This window comes from Drosophila virilis, chromosome 5 (assembly GCF_030788295.1).
Source record: "Drosophila virilis strain 15010-1051.87 chromosome 5, Dvir_AGI_RSII-ME, whole genome shotgun sequence".
Taxonomy (NCBI): Eukaryota; Metazoa; Arthropoda; class Insecta; order Diptera; family Drosophilidae; genus Drosophila; species Drosophila virilis.
This window is the reverse complement of record NC_091547.1, coordinates 1,777,005-1,796,731: the sequence shown is the minus strand read 5'-3', so window position 1 is coordinate 1,796,731 and position 19,727 is coordinate 1,777,005. Positions and strand designations below refer to the sequence as shown.

Below are 19,727 nucleotides of genomic sequence, written 5' to 3'. Positions count from 1 at the left end.
TTTGCCAGCGCGCTTTTTGGTAGGACCAAAAAAGGGGGCCAAAATGAAGGGGGTAGCGAATTCTCAGTCAGGTGTGACTTGATAGTTTATAGCACGCTTCACGAAGGGCGAGTGTGTGTGCGGGTGTGTGCGGGTGTGTGCGGGTGTGTGTGTGTGTGCTTGTCACTAGTTTTCCGCGTCGTTGAATAAACAAAATGTAAACAAAGTTTAACAGCAATGACACAGAGCACACACACATATACAGCAAGCACACACACACACACACACACACACACACACCTTCACACTCACTCGGCTCTAACCCCACCAAAAACTCACACTTGAACAATTGTTGTTGCTGCTTTTTTTTTTTTTATTAATATTATTTATGAGCCTGTGGTTGTATTTTGAATGAATGCCTAGAGTAAAGGTGTATCTACCAACACACACAAACACACACACACACACACACACCTACACCAACCTGCCTTGCCATCATTTACAGCCAGCAGCTGCTCAATTTCACAGCGCACACATTTGATTAACTTAATTTAATAGTATTTTGTTATTTTTCGTTTTTGTTGTCACTTTATTTAATACTCGTGTTCGTGTGCTTTTTGATATATTTGTTTGTTTATTTAATTTATTAGCATTATAAATAGGCACAGCTTGACGGTTCAGACCCAGTTTTTATTGCCCGTTCTGGGTCTGGGTCTGCAGAAAAGGGGTTTTGGGGTTTTATTTCGTATAATTGCCGACGCTCTCCATTCGATTTCCAATATGGAGCTTATTACAAATGAAGATGTATTTAAATAGACAGGATAAGGTCCTGGTATAAATATTTTAACTATGATTGCGACAATTGTCCAAAAATCAGCTGAGCCTTAGCTTGAAACTAAGACCAAAGTCTTGAATGTATGAAACTAGCTTCATGAGTTTAAATCTCATCAAAAATTATATAATATTAATTTGATAGGCTGGATCCATTACAATTTACTTTTATTTAATTCCAACCACAAAATATGCATTATCTATATCTTTGTCTATTTCCATTACAAGAGTATCAATATCAAAATGCACAAACTAGCCAAGGTGAGGCCTTAAAGCAGATCCTTTCATAAAACTGCCTGCAAACAAAGGAGAGGTAAGAAAATAAATAAAATGTCGTCAATTATGTGTGTGTGGAGAGACGAGGCGACCATTGGCTAATGAGGACACAATTAACTGCACAATTGCCCAGCAGCAGAAGAAGAGACAGCAGGAGCAGGAGCTGTGATGGCAGCTGTACAGACTGGACAAGCTCTACCTGAGGTCCTGTCGAGGACTGTTGGCCAAAACACAGATAAACAACAAATCGTTTGACAAATCAGGCATGAAACCATTTTGGCAAAACGATAAACAAAAGCAACTCGGCTGCTGCTGCTGCTGCTGCTGCTGCTCATTCTTTAATCACAAGGACACTTAAGGACGAACAGCCAGGATCAGTAGCTCAGCTGCTGCGAGCGATAAATAAGGCACAGCTTAGCTCATTGAAAGTCAGCACAAAAAGGAAAACTTCACTTCACTTTCAACGCCGCCAAGGATAAGATCCTTGCGGCTCTGGGCGGCTCACTTTGAAAACGTTACAAAAAAAAAAGTATCGGGTATCGGATTGCGACTGTCGCCAACATGCTTACAGGGTATACAGGCGCGCATATATCCTGTCGGAAACTGTTGCGGTGATCCTCGTCGCGATCGTCGTGTCATGCGATATGCTGCGTAGGCAGCGGCAGCGTCTCAAGTCGGAGCAAATTACCGTAATTATCCTGCTGCAACAAAATGGCGCTCATTAGGCGCGCCTCCTTCAGCCGCGCCCACACAATGGGGCGCACAACGAGCCGCAGAGACAAGCGCTGCATAATTATTTTTCGCTGACAACTTTTTGATGAATTATATAATTTTTTAAGTGCACCACAAATGATGCGCCTGATGATAATGACAACGATGATGACAATGATAATGATAATGATGATGCTGATGATGTGGCAAGCACAGGCTGAAGGATGCGCAGGACGACAAGCGGGGCTGAAATGAAATCTGACTTGAGCATCTGTTGAGCGGATTTAACTTGTTTAATTACCGTTGTATTCAGTTTTCCACGCCCTCAACCTCTCTCTTCCCCCTCTCTCTCTCTCTCTCTCTCTTGCTGTCACCGTCGACAGTTGCGCTCATTACACGTCCAGCTCGTCAAAATGTGGGCAGCCTTTCGAGTGTGTATCCCACAACGCTTACCCGGCCGCACCCCCTTCCCTGCCCTTCCCCCCCCTCTAGGTAACTGTAACTGTTGCCATTTTAATGCGCTCGAGCTCAAGTGTCGTCCCAAAATTGATTTTCATTTCATTGTTCGGCCTCTGAAGAGGTTCATAAAACAGCAAGCAAAATGGCAATGTGCTTGATTATGTTTGATACACACACACACACACACACACACACACACACACACATAGTAACTGAGATACAAGGTGAAACTCGCTTCTGGGCTGAGCTGAATGCAAATACTGCACACACAGTCACAAAAGCAGGAGCGAGACGAAGCGATACTCGACACTCAATTTCATAGAGCCAAAAAAATACGAAACTCAAAAGGCCACTTGATAAATTTCATATATTTATAGCCCGCAGAGTACTGCGCTGCATTTGCACACTGAATGAAATTCCTTGAACACACACACACACACACACACACACACACACGAACACAAGGACATTTTGACGGGGCCCGCTCCAAGTGCCGCCCCGGCACCATACAGCTTGGCCAAACACTTGCACAAATAAAAGATCTACTTCAACTTATTGAATTTTCGTTGATAGAAACAAGATAAAATGCGACATGGCAATAGCGACATTTGAATACGCTTCTTATAATGATAATGATAATAATATTTATAATTATTATTGCTGATGCTAATGTTATTGCTAATGATAATGCCAATGTCAATGCAAAGGGAATCGTAATGACAATGATAATGATTACGATAATGATAATGCTAATGCTAAGGCTGATGCTAATGCTAATGCTATTGCCAAGCCGAATTCTAATGCCAATGAAATTTCTAATACGAAGTGCTTGATAATAATGAAAATGATTATTGATTTATATTAATGTATCTGTTAGACTCTCCAGATAGTTGAACAAATGTTATTCAAATGCTTATATCTGACAAGATATGCTACTTTCTTTTTTAAATAAAGCCATATTTAAATGGCATAACACTCTGGGTAGACAGTGTATAACGAGTTTGAGGTTGGATGTCTTTTGCTGCCCGTGCCCACAAAAGGCATTTGCATATGAGTTTTATGAAAGCTCCTTTGACAACGCTGACTGGGCCGCCTTTGTGGGCTGGTCCTCGACTTGCCGCATTTGTCAGTGACAAATCCGTTAAGTCGCGCATTTCGCTCATTACGACAATGATGATGATGATGCTGATGATGCTGATGATGATGATGATAATGCTGCTGTTATAGTATTTGTGCAGGGAATTTAATTCTGACCCCACAGAATGGTAAGTGTAATCAAATTGCAACCCAAAAGCAGCAGCAGCAGCAGCAGCAGCAGAAAACTTGACGGCGATTTTATTAAATTTAAGTCCGTTGCACACACAATGCGACGTCATGTGGCGCCACAGAATTATTAAAAAGTAATTATGGCACAAATTACGAGATATCAATACAGCATTTAGCTCTGCATGCGGCCGGCCGGGCACAAAACCCGCCGTCGAGACCGGTTCGAGAAGTTGAGCAGAGGTGAGGCAAGGTTCGGGGTATGTTTAGGTTCAATTGGATTCGCTGCCGCACTTGAAATTTGTGCAAATCCTTTGGCTCACATCCTTCGGGAGCGGCTGCCGTTTCCGCTGCTGTCTGCGGCTCACAATGCGATTACAGGCATTCTTCGGCCAGACTCCGACTTCGAATCGACTCGTCTTCTATGCACATGTGCGCAACCATTTCTTTCCGCTTGCAATTTGACATAATATCAAGATTATTATTTAATTTCAACTACTGCTCCGATCCTTGAATGAGCCGAGCTACGGGACGCATTGATGCATTGTCGGGGTTGTTACATTCCATTTATCGGCCGGCTCCGGTCTGCTCGGGAAGATCAATTCTCTTGACTTGCTGAACATCAAAAAGGTCGACAGCTTGCATACAACTATTTATAAAAGGCCTCGAGATTACGTGTTACTTTGATGAATTGTTAATTTTGCGCTTCGATTGCGCAATGTTCGCAGATCTTGAAGGGCAACGAACCGAAATCAGTCAAACAAGTATTCAAGCGAAGTCTAAAGCCGAAGTCAATTGAAGAAAAAAACTACAAGGTATACCCTGTAATTTAGATTGCTTACAAACATATCTCTAAATAAGCTCTAGTCTTAGCCTAGAAATCTTCCTCTTATCAACAGCCTGGGCTTGATAGCCAGGTCCGTCGATCTGTCTCTATGCATGCTAGTCTCTGAGTTTCAGGCGAACTCATTGAAACCTGGCATAGATCTATTGATTTTTATAGGCAGTACATATTTCGGAATAGGTCGGAACACGCTACTCGCATTTATAACTGCCGTAAGTAAAATATTAAGACTGTGTTTTCTTCTTCTTAGGAACTATTGGCAAGAAATTAATTGAGTTGTATGAGTTTAAAGATTTATATATATATAAAACTGTTGACTGACTGATCTATAAAAATATCTACATGTATATAAACCTATACCTGAGGTATACCTAAGGGTATGTAATCCCCAAGTTCGATTTTCCTTCCTTTCTTTTATCACATTAATCTATTTCTTATCCCTAACTCTATATTGATAGGTGAGTATCATATATAAAATCTGAGCCAACTTTTATTTCTCATTTCTATCTATATAAATCTAAACCTTATCCCTTACTCTGTAGTAAATATTATATATCATAAATAAGCCATATAGTATTATAATGTTATTTAATCTGAGACAATTCTACTGTTACTATTCTACCCAGTTTATCACAATATACCATATACCACACCTTAACCGAACGAACGACCGTACGATCTATTTAGACTTGGACATCCTACAGACATATTTAGACTAGCCCTAACTTAGCTCCATTTGGATTAGTTTAAGCGCCGTTTTCTTGACTTTGATTTATTTGTTTTCTTAAGATTATTTTTAATTTACACATTCGTATTAACTAGATTCTATGACACTTGCAGCAGTTAATTAAAGATTAGTTTCTTAAAAGTAGGCAATATTTGTGGAAATATTTGCAACACAAACAGAAAGTTCCATTTCCTTATCCACTTAGGGGCTATGCTAAAGATATATACACAATCCGTCCATTATATCACCACGAGGGGGGAATTCCTATTTGCGAATTCGAGCGTCGAGCAGGTTACTTCTCTGCCGCTGGTTCAGTCTTCGCTCTTGGTAACCACGGAGACGGGCGTGGAGGCGTTGCTGCTGCCGCCCGTGGCGCTGCGTGGCGACTGCGCCGCCGTCGAGGTGAGCGTCAGGTCGCCAGAGATGAGCGTGGTGCCGCCATGCGCCAGCTGATGGGGCGCCAGCGAGTTGGGACTCTCGCGCGGGCTGCTGTTGCTGCACGGCGGACTCACCTGCGCCGACGACGGATGCAGCGACAGATTCTGCGGATAGCCGGCGGATGCGGCCGCCGCCGCTGCACAGCCGCTGGCCGCGGCCGCAGCCGCTGCGGCGCCGGCGCCAAAGATGCCATTCAAATTGCTGAGGCCCATGTACTGGGAGAGCAGCGTATGGAAGTTGGGCAGCTTGTAGTGGGGCGGCATCAGCTGTTGTGGCAGCAGGCCTGGATTGAAGTGTTGATGCAGCGCAAAGTGCGGCGGCCAAAACTCGGCGGGCAGCGCCGCCGGATGACCGGGCAGTGCGTGCGGCGGCAACGGTATGCCCAGCGGAAACTCGGGCAGACCTGCGGAGAGGAAGGAGAGAGAAGGAGAGCATGAGATTTGGGCGTCGATTGAGCGACACGCGGCACACACAATTCTAATTATGTTGCACACGTAATTTGGTAATTTGCTTACCTTGGTCGGGCAGCAGATAGCCGGCCTTGTCCTGATTCATAAACTTCTCACGTTTACGCCATTTGGCGCGTCGATTCTGGAACCACACCTGCAAGAGTAAATGGACAAAAGTTGCAGTTAGCAGTTCCACAATGCAAATCCTTTCCAACGTCTTTTGTAATTGGTCCTAAGCAAGGTGTGAAGCTCGGCGAAGAGCTCATCAAATGCCTAGCATAGCACCGCATACACTCTAAAAAATAACTACGCACCAAAGTGTACAATTTTGTTTTTAATTTAAATACTAAAATAAACATCGAGAATATAGTTTCTTTTTTTTTTTGGCTATTTCTTTCATGGAAAGTCTGGAAAGTCTTTTTAGAAAATCTTATTTTCAGCAAACAATTTTCATGCTTCCAAAATAATTAATCATCATCTGATATTTTCTATTTTTACTTTAAGATAAATCTGAAACTATTTTCTAAAAACTAAAAAAGTTAAAAATAAATCAATTAAAAGCCGATTTCGTGTTAGTTTTTTTTTCTGAGTGTCGCTCAAAATCAAACCCAATCCCAAGCTGAGCCAGAACTCGAGTCGCAGTCTGACTCGTAGTCGGAGTCGGAGTCTGCGTCTGCCAAATACAATGGCATCCAATCGGAAGTGTGCAACTGTGATTTGTCCTGGCGCCATGCGAGAGAGAGAAAGAGAGGGGGGAGAGGGGCAGACCGAGGCTGGCCCCATGCATTTTTGACACTCTACGCAGGGGTTGTAGATGGTATTCACTGTAAGGTGGATAGGTGGAAGGGAGGAAGGGGGGCTGTGGCACTTCCGGCCGTTGAGCTGGGCCGGAACAGTGGAAGAGCTGTCTCGTCTTGGTCTTGGCATGTATTAAGAAAATTAATTGTTTGTAAATTGAAATCACTTGACAACTGTGCACAGCTCGAAGAGTTGTGCAATTATAGACACCCTGTATTTAGCTGCTGTCACACACACACACACACACTCGCACACAGCATCCTTCGTTGCAACAACAATGCGTGCAGCGGAGCGAGTCGTAAATTAGCAACGATTTCCTTGCAATAATTGCTGCCAATTATTGTCCTGTGTCTGTGCATGCCACACCCCTTGCCCCCCTCCCTGACCCAGCTCCAGCCTCCTTCCATGTGTGTGCAACCCTTGTGATTTTGTGCGCATTTTAATTGTGAGTGCAGCGCAATTATAATGCGGCTTTGGCCAACAACCTAATGCCACTTTTCAGGCCCAACCAGCCGAGCAGCCGACCATCGGGCCGGGCCGGTCGTTAAAGTTGAATTTACGGATATCCTGACCACATTTATCGCACATGTGCGATCAGCACGAAGATAAGGCTCCAAAATTAAATATTTGACAACAACTAAATGAAATTGAGTCTAAAACTCCAAACAAGTAAACATTTCTGGAGCATAACTCGGACATTATCAGAGCTAGAGAGAAGAAATTTAGCATAAAGATAGTTGCACAATATTTCACTTTTTAGACAAGTTCTTGAGGTTGTCCCGTATTTTATTGAACTCTTAATTACAGAATTACAGTCTTGAGCCTAGGTATCTGCACGCATTTCTATGCGATCGGACAATATGCTCCGAAGTTAAGCAAGCATGTTTTAGCCAAATATAAAGTAGGGTTAAGGCAGGATGAAGCAAAGTATAAAGTCTGTCTTAAATCGTATCAAAGCATGTCTGGCCAAGGGAAATGTTATTATATATTAATCGTCATAACTCACAAAACGCAACAGATTTGAGCTTTTCAAAAAGCATTAGCAGGCTGATTTGTCATGCAAAATGCGCTTAACAAAATATGTTTTTCCCCCCCAAAAAAAAAATCGAAAAGTCGTCAAGCACAACATTTTTTTGTTGTTGGGGAAGGGGGCGTCCCGCAGAATGTGAACTGTTTCCACATGCCTCATGCAAATCCCAAAATAATTGACCGCTCATCAACCCCTTGCGACAGGGCAACAAAGTATCTGATAGATACTAGAAAAAAATAAACAGAACGAAAAAAAAGCGAACAGCTCTAAATCTGTTACTATTGAAGCACTGAAGTGGGACTGAGAGCATGACGTCTAACGTATGCGAATCAATGACCAATTACGCTTAATCTGCCAGCGGATACACAAACGTGAAACGTGGCTTAAAACGGGGAGGACAGTGTTCCGCAGGACGAGTGATAATCCCTCAGTGAGTGCCAGGTCAAGTTGTTTTACATTCCCTTCTATTTTTTTGTTGGGAGTATCTCTCGTATCTGTGACTGTCAACTCGAGTGCTTGAAAGCATTTCAACTCAAATCAAATTGCGCAAGGATCGAAACAAGGATCGTAGCCCAATTGCACGTGTGTGTGTGTGTGTGCACCACCCAAAGCCACTTTTGATTGTTTACCCAAAAGTAGAGTTAATAAAAATACCAACACCCAAAAACTGAGACTCTCGCCCTGCCAAACTTAATCATTTGGAAAATCACAATATCTAATGTCCTTTAGCCACCCCTAAAGCAGCAACCCCCAACTATGTGTGTGCGTGTGTGCATGCGTGTGTGTGTGTGTTTGCATACAAAGTGTGCACTAAGTGTTTAAAAGACCATTTACAAATTAAGTCCTTTGATTGTTAGCGATTTTGTTGGCCAATTACAATTTCTATAAACACCCTAAATAATATACTTAGCGAAAAAGAAACTGCAGTTTGTTGTCAAAGCAGCTCGAAATGACTTCAACTAAGCACAAAATTCTTAATTTAAGCACTTTCTTTTTGAGTTCAAGTACAAATTCTTTAGCTAACCCAGTCGTCAAGTATTTTGTGCTTATCTGAATCTTAGTTTTAAGCTTTCTACGCACAAAAACCTTTTCTTAAGAATTTTATGCTTATGTTTTCTAAAAGTTGAATTAGAAGACTTTATAAATTGTATTAAACAAATTGTACGCTTAATTTAAGATGCAAAAAGTCGTTTTAAAACGAATCTTTTTCTCTTGTTTTTACCCCTTCACAAATTATATTCAAATCAATATTCAACGCATTGAAATACTTTGTGCCTAAATAAAATCTTAATATTTTTTTAAATACTTTGTGCTTAAACCAATTCTTTTTCTCTTTTCTTTTTTTTTCTCTTCAACAGTTGTTTTTAAAGTCGGTATTCAACTTATTTTAAGCAGTTGCCAAAAAGACTTGCGCTTGAAATTGAGAAAAGCAAAACGCTTGAAATTGCCTGCGAATCGTTTTGACAGCTTCGCGCTTGGCTTTTCGCTCAGTGTAAGCCGCTTAGCTTTGTGCGCTGACCTGGCCGACATAAGCCGTAAATAATTACATAATCAGCAGCTAAAAATACTCAATTGAGGCAATATAAATCTAACTGGTTGATTTACCTGAACGCGTGCTTCGCTCAGGTCGAGTCGCATCGCCAGATCCTCCCTTGTGAACACGTCCGGATATTGTGTCTTCTCAAAGGCGCGCTCCAATTGATGCAATTGAAATGTTGTAAACGTGGTGCGAGATCTGCAAATCACATAAAAAAACAGACGCGGGAGAGGGTAAGTCGATGCTGTCGATAACAATAAAGTTGTTTAGTTGCTTTTTAATGGGCCCAACAATGGGCCGAATACGATTTTATCTGCTAAGCGGCTTGTTAAGAAGGACTCTTGTCAAGGACTCTAATAGATATATATATATTATATATACTCATTGCTTACCTGCGAACTTTGCGCGGTCGCTCCATGTCGCCCAGATCGTGTCCATTATTGAGGCTCGAGGAGAGCTCGTCCTCGTTGTCCACGTCCAGGCCGCTTTCCGTATTTGTGGGCGAGTCCTCGCGCTTGGCAATCAGCTGTTGTTGTTGTTGTTGCTGCTGCTGCTGCTGCTGTTGCTGCTGTTGTTGTTGTAGTTGTTGCTGGTGCTGATGCTGATGTTGCAGTTGCTGCTGCTGCTGCAACAAGCTGTTGTTGTTGCTGCCACTGTTGCCGGCGTGATGCAGGTGATGTATGTGATGCGCGTGTGTTATCAGCACCTCGTTGGGTGTTTCTGTGAAAATCGTTGAATTGAAATAAAATTAACTGCAAAGTGCACTTCATAATCAAGAGCGAAATCCAAAAGTTTGCCAAATTGATTTCGAGTGCTTCAAAGTTTGCCGATTCGTGTTTGACTTTGGCATAAAACAGTACAAAAAGCCAAAGCAAATGGAAAACGAAACAAAATAAAAACAACGCAAACATAATGTCGCAGTTTAAATACCCTTACATGGAAACGATTTACCATTAAAATATATTAAAATATATATATATATATGGAGTTATTCATATATACTTCAAATTTACAGACATTAGCTCGCCAAATTTTTGGAGAATGACGCATTCAAGTCAACAAATTCCTCTTCTTTTTATGAAACCTGTTTGATGTACATCAAATTTATAATGATAAATCTTTGATGTACATATACAACTTACATAAACATATTTAAGACTGAAATATTTTACAAAATCTATTTGATTTACATCAAATTTTCATCTGATGAATTTCATGAAGTGTCTCTGATGTACATTACTCATTGCTGTCTTCTTAATTTTTCCAGTTATAGTTCGATGTACATCAAATAACTTTAATGAAACTTATACACTTATATATCGACATTCATGAGGCATTATATTATATAAATATTTAGAATATAGAATTATATACATAATTCCAAGCGTTACATATAAGCTGAGAATATTTTATTACCCTATGCAAGTGTATATGGAAAAGTGAAATAAAAAACAAATCAAGTTGCGCTGCGGCAGCTGCGAAAAAGCGAAATTCATTGAATTGCAACTGAAGTAGTAATATCCTGATATATCCTGGCTGATTGAATGCGCCGTCAACTTTGCCAACTTTAACCCCCATTTAAATGCTTTAAGCGGCAAGCTTTCAAGTGCGCTCTCCAAGCGAGTGTGTGTGCGAGCGAGTGTGTGTGTGTGTATGTGTGTGTGTGTGTGTTGCACGCAATTCGATTTGGCAATCAATAACAAATAATTATGGGAAGCAGCGAATTTTTAACTGAAAGCCAGCAAAAGTTGCCTTTCTTCTGGCGGCAACAGTTGCCAAAAAGTTAAAAGCAACCCCTTGAGGCCTTGATCCTGGCAAGTCCTTTCACACGGCCCGAGAACGTTTACGTGTGTGTGTGTAACATTTTTCCAGCAGAACATGCAATCAAATTTTAATGAACCTCAAATTAATAATATGCACAATGACGAGCCAGAACGAGGCAGGACCAGGCAGGAACACACACGCACAGCGGGACATCGAGTAGTGCACAGGATTCGGCTATTATCCTGATCGTTTGGCATTGGCGTTGATGTACATTGGCAACATTTATGCGCCGCTTGTTGCGGCGAAAAAGGTAATTTGCCCCGAAAGCGGCATCAAATTACGGCGCACAGGACACTCGCGATTGAGCATGAAATTGCGCCAGCTTTGCGCTCAACATATATCCTGGCAAAATGTCCTGCGGTGCGCACGTTGTCACAAAATTGTAAGCTTGGGTGCTCCTCCTCATCCTGCTGCTGCCCATGAATGTCAATCTGAAATCTAATTACGGGTCTAATGATGGCAAGCGTCTCATTACGGCCGTCCTGCTGCCAGGATATCAATATCGTGATATGTTTTGATTTGCGCTCGACTGTTCCCATTTTTTAATACTTCTTGCCTCAGTGCTCGCCCCTCCCCCCCCCCCTTCTCTCTCACTCTTTCTCTGTTTCTCTCTCTTGGCGCGTCGCGGCCACGCCCACAACACGCTGCCCAACAACGGAACGCCCCATTGCATTGAGTGTGAAACATGGCCAGCTTTTTGTCAATGCCCGAAAAACTATGGTCATGTCCTCGTCCTCGTCCTCATTTGCATATGATGAAGACATCCACAGACAACGATAGGCGGTCCTTTTGATGTGGTTTTCCATGGAGCACGTTGAAGAGCTGCCCGTGGACATTCTTAAAGGGACTCCACAGGAGTGTGGATTCTCTGCGGGTTTTGTGGGTGTGCAAAAGGTTGTTCTAGTGAAAAGTTTAATTGCAATTTCTGTTCAAGGAACTTTGACAGCAGCTGACAAAAGGAGAGATTGAAAAGGGGTTTCGAAAGGAATAACAAAGGTTTATACAAATATACAATAGAATATTTTTATTACTATTTATTCCAATAATGTTTCCTATTTTATCATTATATTATTTCAGCATGAGCTAATAAATATCTGATTACTGCTTAAAGAAACTGTTCTTACATATGTTAATAAAAGCTGCCTTTACAATTTTCATTTGTCATGAAATACATAAACTTCGGGATTCAAACTCCCAAAAAGATGGAAGACGGAAGCAGGAAATTTAGTGCCAAGAAGAGATATCTACAGCCAAGCTTATAGTGAGAGATTCAAACCCGATACAGGTTTAAGGTAGAACCCGTAAAGACAGTTTTCTCTATATATACAAAATATATTTCAATTAAGACAATCAATTGTTGTTGTAACCGAACTTTCAAAGAAGCCTTCACCTCCATTAAAGAGTTTACTTCTACCAAGCCCTAGTATGAGGTTCGAGCTTTAGGAAAAAACTAAAGACGGGTATTTTGATTTGAAAATAATATTTTAGGCAAGTTTCTATTAAAAGAAATTTCCTTATAACATATTAAAATTGTATCAATTTATTATATTGATGCAATTTTGTTGATTTTGTTTATATTATAAGTTCGAACTCGTATAAATGCTTGTTCTTGTAAGTAAAGGATATATATCTTCAGCCATATTAATTTGTGGCCAATAACTAGTCAAAGCTACATCACTTTTTATAGACAATAATAGAACCTCAAGGCAATCTGGGACTCGAACCCGAAATTTCGTAAATTCTATGCCATTTATCGGCTTAAGAACCATTCGAATAAAACTTGACTTGGCTCCGATCACCGACGGCAAAAGTATTTGGCATAGCTAAGCTTTTTTATATGGCGGTTTTATGGCTAAAACTTACCGCTGCGCTTGGTTTGATGCTGATTGCCCAGGATCTGATCGATGCTGTAGACGGCGCGCGGTCTGGAGACGGGACTCTCGGGTACTGGACGCATGGCTGGCGGCATGATGGGATGTTGTTGTGTTGTCGTTGTGGTCATCATCGCGTGCAGCCAGAACAAACAGGTCGAAAACAGCAGCTGTTTAATTAAGCTCTGATCACATTGACTTTTGGCTAACAGCAGCTCGCGACGTGCATGACCCGGCGGGGCTTGTGCTATTGGATTTTTATATTCTTTGACTTTTTATTGGCCACAAACTAGAAAACGCGCACGCACAAAAATTGTTAACTGAAATTCGATTTTTGTTTATATTTGGCTTTTCGGCTAACGACAACAGTAAATTTGACACGTACGCTGGCGGCGATCAACAACCACCGACTGAGCTCGGCGACGGCTGAGCGAGGGCATTAAATACGTCGGAGAGGCGTTTTATTGTCGTACCAGCGGGTGGGGGGCGGCGGCAAAGTGAAATGGGCGAGGCAGCTGCTGCTGCTGACTGTTATCCTGCGTATATCCTGGCTGCAAGTCTGCCGTCTCGCTTGCGCAGGGTAGTTTGTGTACAGGTAGTCTAGGGGCGGCTCTCTCTCTCGCCGCGCTCTCATCCTCATCCGCTCTCCCTGTCATCCTCTCCCTGACACCCTCTCTCTCTCGCGCTCTCTTTTAATCAATTTCTTTGCCAGTTAGCTCTGCAACTATGTTTGCTGATTAATTTTATTTATTTCATAAATTTCGCTCATTAAAACTGAGCTCTATTTGTTAGTGGCTCGCCCTCTCGCTCTCACTCTTACTCTTGCTCTCCCTCGCTCTCTCTCCCTCTTACTCTCTCTCTCTCTCTCTCTAGCCTCACGGGCGCACGCATCAACAAATCACAAAACAGGTTAGTTCCTACCTGAAGCTAGGCGGCCATTTGTAGCGCATTTATGATTTCCGCTTTTTTATGCCCGTTTTACCTTTCAGTCCACAAGTCGTAAATTGTGCACCTTGTCCAGCCAATTTTATGATCCCCGCTCGGGTTAAGCGCTGAGCCTCGCGTTTTCATTGAACAATCCAAATGCTCAATGGAAGAATCCCCTTACTTAGGCATACGACATCAGGCAGCGGGCTAGAGGGGCAGCTCCTGGCAAGGGTTTCATTGAATAAACAAATCTGCAGGATTTCCAAAATTAGGTACAGCACCATCTAAGCGAAATATATAAGAGATTAATAAACTAATCCAAGGCGAATATTTAAAGAAATTTTATGTACAAAATACAATTTTAATTATGTGTACAAAAGTAATTTGTTCTTAAATTTATTTAAATATTTTCATATAACACCTTTCCCTTTTTTAAGTCTTTGAATAAGTGATAAAATTTTGATTTAAAAAAATATATACAAATTTTAAGGAAAACGGAGAAAATATTATTCGATTTTCGCAGTCAAATATAGTTTGGGAATACCCTTATAAAAGGGTTTCAATATCATTCAATTATTGAAATAAAATAATTATAATAATAAAATATTTGGTGTTCGAACCCTCAGATTCGAGCCCATTTTGGGTGCAGAATTCAAATTAATTTTAGAATCATTTCTTAAATTAATTTTGACTTAAAATATAACACGAATGATTGAAAATTAATAATAATAAGTCCTGATAAATGAATATTATAGTATCTAGGATTTGATTTGTTCTCCCTTGGACAATTTTTTTAATGTCTTTCTATATCAAATGAAAACTGCGAAATTTTCCTAGAATTTTGTTAGACCTCCTTGGTATAATCTAATCCCTTTCTCAGCTAGACTAATATTCTAATAAAAAACTTGAAAACAGCACAAACTCAACGCGTTTTCTAAGCACTCGTCAGCCTCGTACTCGCCTCGTAGCCTGGCTGGATTTGATTGAGCCTGGCTTAGTCCTAGTGTCCAAGGCTCTCGGCGCTGTCGGCCTTATGCAATGACAACGCAGGTTGCATAACAACAAAAGGAGCAGCCAAAGTGGCATATTTGCACTCAGAGCAGGCATTCAAGTAAGCGGACAATGCGGCATTTGTGTACGTGGAACGCCGCTTACAATGCAGATCTACTGCGCCGGCTGCTTAATTTGTCGAAAACTTACACAATTGCTTTGTGCGGCTGTGGCCAAAACAAAGCCCGAAGCCAAAGGACGACAAGGAGGAGGACAATGCGGCACCTCGCTGGCCGCGTAGTTTCCCGGGAACTGTGAACAAGTACTCGAATCGTAGTTGACCAAACTCATTAAGGTGCCAGATGTGTGACGCCACACTTCACACAGACAAACGCGACTGGACACTGGCCGCAGCTTAGGCCCTGGCCAGCCTGATTAGCATAAACCAAAGGCGCTTAATCATATTTTCATAGGACGCGAACACGGCACAGATTTCATTCAGAAATCCGATTGCACATTCGTTTAATATAGAGCTGAACGCCGGTTCAGCTCAGGCGCGGTGAGCCTGTGCGAACCCTGCGAGCCCCTACCTGGCCCAAGCGTTGCTAATCTTTGATCTGGTCGCGATTTGTGCAGCATCATCAGCGCACTTAGCGCACTCTCTGCCCAGTGCCCATTGTTCATTTATCCCTTATCCGGCATCGAATCAGTGGCTCATTAGCCCAATCCAAACATCGGCTGATCAATTTTGTCTGCTAATTGCAGACCTGCCTTGCCACAGTTGATATATCGAGATGCCGTCTCCAAGATGGGACTCCAAAATCCTTAAGAATCAAACAGGCTCGAAGGACTGCGATGCACCTGCAAATATTGATTGAAACTTAAAAAGTCCGTGCGTCGAACCAGCAAGCGAGAAGACGCTGGCTCACATTCCGCTATTATCTGTTATTACACTTAATTAACTAAAAGTACATTTGTTTATTTAATCTATTACTATTCAAAGCTTGTTGGAAAAACATGTACAACAAGAATGCCTATGCGTCGAACTAGCGAGGGAGTGGTCGCTAGTTCGAATCGTGAAATGTTAAATTTGAAGTATGTATTCTATTAGTTTATTTAATTTATTATGATTTTGATAAAAATGTCTGAGCGTTGAGCCAGCAAGCAAGAGGTCGCCGGTTCAAAGTCCGCAATTTTTTATTATAAATATATTTTTTATTTAATTAATAATTAATAGATTAAAATTTCTTCAATAAAAACAGGAGAGGTTTTTCAAATAAAGTCTTACCAAAAATCGATTGCAATCTTAGAGTTTTGTTTCTTTGCCAATCGAACGCTGCCTCAAACTGATCTGCATCTAGTTGCAGTTATTTGCGTGTGGCTTCAAGTCTATTGTCTGGGCCACTTCAGAGGGTGCCACTCCATGGCAACCAGAAAGCCATTTAACGCAAGTGTGAAATGACAAATTGAATCAAAGTCAAACTCAAACTCATTGAGGCCTGCACTTCAATGTAATTTCTAAATTAGCACATCAATGTGAATGAACCCCCCCACACCGACACCCCGCCCGCTCCACTCTAATAGCTGCCAACCCACCAACCTTTCAGAGAGCCCAACTTTCGCTCAAGGGACATGCGCAGCGCAGCTCAATTCTGATTGGCCAATGCGGGCAGCACACATTTGCCCGCAACGAGGTCATTATCGTGTTGTGCAACCCCTGCCCCAAGCCACAGACCCCATCGCACAACCCCCCCTCCCCACGCTTGAGCTGCGTGTAAACACATTGTGGCAATTCTCTCTGGTACGTTGGCTGTGTTCACCTTTTAATAAGGTTAACTGCGACGACGACGACCCAACAACACCCACGACGACAATAGCTCAGATTGTGGGTGTGTGTGTGCGTGTGTGTGTGTGTGCAAGGGAGCTGCTGCTGCTGGCAACATTTTTCTTAACCATTAAATCTAATATATCAAAGTAATAAAACGAATTTCGCAGCAAGTGTGCCTGTGTGTGTGTGTGTGTGTGTGTCTGTGTGTGGGGGAGTGTGCTGCTGTGTGTAAGTGTGTGTGTGTCTTCACCACCTCGTCCCAGCCCCCTTCCCCCTAAATATAATCCAACTAGAAACTTTTCGTCTACTTAGCGTCTGCCTTGCATTGTCTGCCGGATGTTGAGCAAAGGTTGAGTTCTTGCCTTTTGGCCGGGGGTTCGAGTTAAGGGTTCGTTATGGGGCGCTTGGGGTTTTCAATTTTGATTTTTTTGCCCTTTGACTTTGAGCTAATTGTGTGTGTGTGTGTCTCTGGAAGAGGGGAGAGGGGTGTTAAATAGCTGCCGCTGACATTATGAGGCTGAGTTTGAGGCCTTGAAACGGATTGACTTCTTAATTATAAGCGTAAATAGAGGCAAGTAAGTGAGACATAGACCCAAATAATACAAATAGATATTATATAATGCGACTTAGATTCTAATGAGCGTATATTAGTAGAGATATTCGTGTGGCATGTATATATATATACCCTACCTGTCAGAGTTTACCGAATGTTGCTGATCGATTCTTGGCAAAATAAAAAAATATATATGAGAGAAGCTATCAAATGTATGGTCTATGTCTATGTTAGTTACGATCCACCGAACTATAAATACCCTAACATGCATATGGCATACAAAGAAGCTTTAATAAAATATTTGCCATAGGGCTTCCATATTGTTGAGATTTTGAGCAGAAGCAAAGTGAAATCAAGGGATATTGAAAATACAAACAAGCACGACTGCTAGATACTCTTTATCCAGCGTCACGATGCCTTTACAAATATTCTTACCCTACATACTCCAAAATTTCATACCCAGAACTCTTCTCTCCTTTGCTCACACTTTCCTTAGCAAATGCTTTCTTGAGTAACTTCGGAGTTTAAAGTCTGATCTTTATGAAATTTTCACGACTTAAATATATCATACAAAAGTTTTTATATACCAAAGTGCAAGGCTGTATCTTTATAAATAACGCTTTTCCAATTTTGGATGAATAATGGAAAAATTAAATATTTTTAATTTAAACAACGTTGCATCTAGTGGAAAAAATGAGAATTGTATCAAATGTTTGCTGATATTCACGCGGAGAGAAAACTAATTATTCTACAAGCACCCTGTATCCAGCTAGGGAAATGTTTTAGAGGCTAGCAAATGCAGATAACAAATAGTTGGGGCTGGCATAAAATGTAATATATATATATATACGATAGATATAAATGAGCATTGAGCTATTGGGAGCTGGCCAGCCCAACCGCAGCACACAGAGGCAGAGGCAGAGCGGGAGGCAAGGGCAGAGAAATTATGCAATATCCTTTGCTGCTTGTGGTCATAATCAAACAGACGGGGTAGATACGACAAGTATCTGTAGCTGGGTGAAACCAAGCGCTTGTTTGACATTTAGTTTCATAATTTAATATTCAGGCAGTGCGCATAGCGGGCCTAAGGCTGGAGGGCGGAGCTGGCGGGTGGGGGGTGGTGGGGGGTGCTGCTGAGTTGAGTCCGACGCACACTAAATGAAAGCTTCCGTTGGGCAGACAGAAGCCGTAGACGCATCCTTTGGCCTACACCACAGACCGCATATAAATATCCTAGTCGAGCTGTGTCTTGCATTTTTCGGTTGACAATATTGAAACGTTTATTATGCCCGGCAGGCAGCAGAGCGCCTGTGCCAGACAGGAAGACGCTCGCCAGCTAGAGATGCGTAGCGAAGAGATAGACAAACGGGCGGCTGGGCTTGGATTTATGTTTCAGCAGAAGCTGCGGCTGCATATGCTGGCTAATCTGGAGCAAATTGACACCCGTTTGGTGCCAAAATTAAAATGTACACACATGTGCCAAGAGTTCCACAAATTTCTGACCAAGATAAGCGCTAAATAGGCCAGGCTTGAAAGACGTGCCGACGAGCACAGTTTCCAGCTAATTGTGCGTCCTCCGACCTGGTCAGCCGGAGTCAGGCAGCAGTCGGCACATGTGAGCGGCAGCAGCAGGATGTGTGAAAGGAATTCGGGCGAATTACCTGTGCCATTGTTGTGCACTTGAATTACATAAAAATTGTCCAGCCGAACAATGGGCCACTGGCTACCGAAGCGGGCCCAGTTGAGGTCCTTTGTAAAGGACTTGAGAAATATGCAAAAGTGTAGCCAAACAAACAAAAACAAACCAAGAGGACGGCAGCAAGGACAATAAGGCGCTTGAGCCCGCCCACTGCCCATTTCGATGGCGTTTCTGCATGTGTGGGCGTGGCACGCCTTCGAACAAACAACAATTGTAATCACACACCTTTTGTGGCCCGTGTGAAGCGTGCCCATGCGGGAAAAACAAAAAAAAAGGAAGGTAGGAAGGAAAACTGCTCACAAAGCAACTCAAACAAATTCTGTGAAAATTATATAGTTGAGCCTGGTGCTCTTATGGCCAGATTGATACATTCGCAGATTGGCAGATTGACAGATTGAGAGATTGACAGATTGACAATTGAGAAATCAATTCATATGGAGAAAACACTCGCAAGTGTTGATGGCCATGCAAATGAAATGCTGATGAGAGTCGCATCAGTGCTTATTGCAGCCACAATTTCTACTACACCCTCCCCGCGCCTAACTACCACCACACCCCGTGCTAACCCTTTCCCTTTCCCAAGCAAGTGTGTTGACTATGGGAAACTTGTTCAAAAATTTCATTAAAAACGGTTTTCATTGTTATTGTTGCTGCATCATAATGTGCGCATAATAAAATAAAAAGTGCACCAAA

The 19,727-nt window shown here is 42.1% G+C and overlaps 1 protein-coding gene across 1 annotated transcript; it reads right to left on the bottom strand.

The window, feature by feature from the left end:
- Positions 1–4,953: 4,953 nt before the first annotated feature.
- On the bottom strand, positions 4,954–13,459 carry hbn (aristaless related homeobox homeobrain). Its single transcript, XM_002059377.4, has 5 exons — positions 13,030–13,459; positions 9,735–10,062; positions 9,411–9,540; positions 6,044–6,131; positions 4,954–5,931 (listed from the first exon to the last, which is right to left on the bottom strand). The coding sequence occupies exons 1-5, from the start codon at positions 13,169–13,171 to the stop codon at positions 5,402–5,404; spliced, it is 1,218 nt and encodes a 405-aa protein (XP_002059413.1). The 5' UTR covers positions 13,172–13,459; the 3' UTR covers positions 4,954–5,401.
- Between the last annotated feature and the right edge of the window lie 6,268 nt (positions 13,460–19,727).

Coding starts and splice junctions, on each gene's coding strand:
- hbn (XM_002059377.4), bottom strand. CDS start 13,171: ATGATGACCACAACGACAACACAACAACATCCCATCATGCCGCCAGCC. Junction 9,541..9,734: donor CGACCGCGCAAAGTTCGCAG/GTAAGCAATGAG, acceptor TGTGATTTGCAG/ATCTCGCACCACGTTTACAA. Junction 6,132..9,410: donor TGAGCGAAGCACGCGTTCAG/GTAAATCAACCA, acceptor TTACTCTTGCAG/GTGTGGTTCCAGAATCGACG.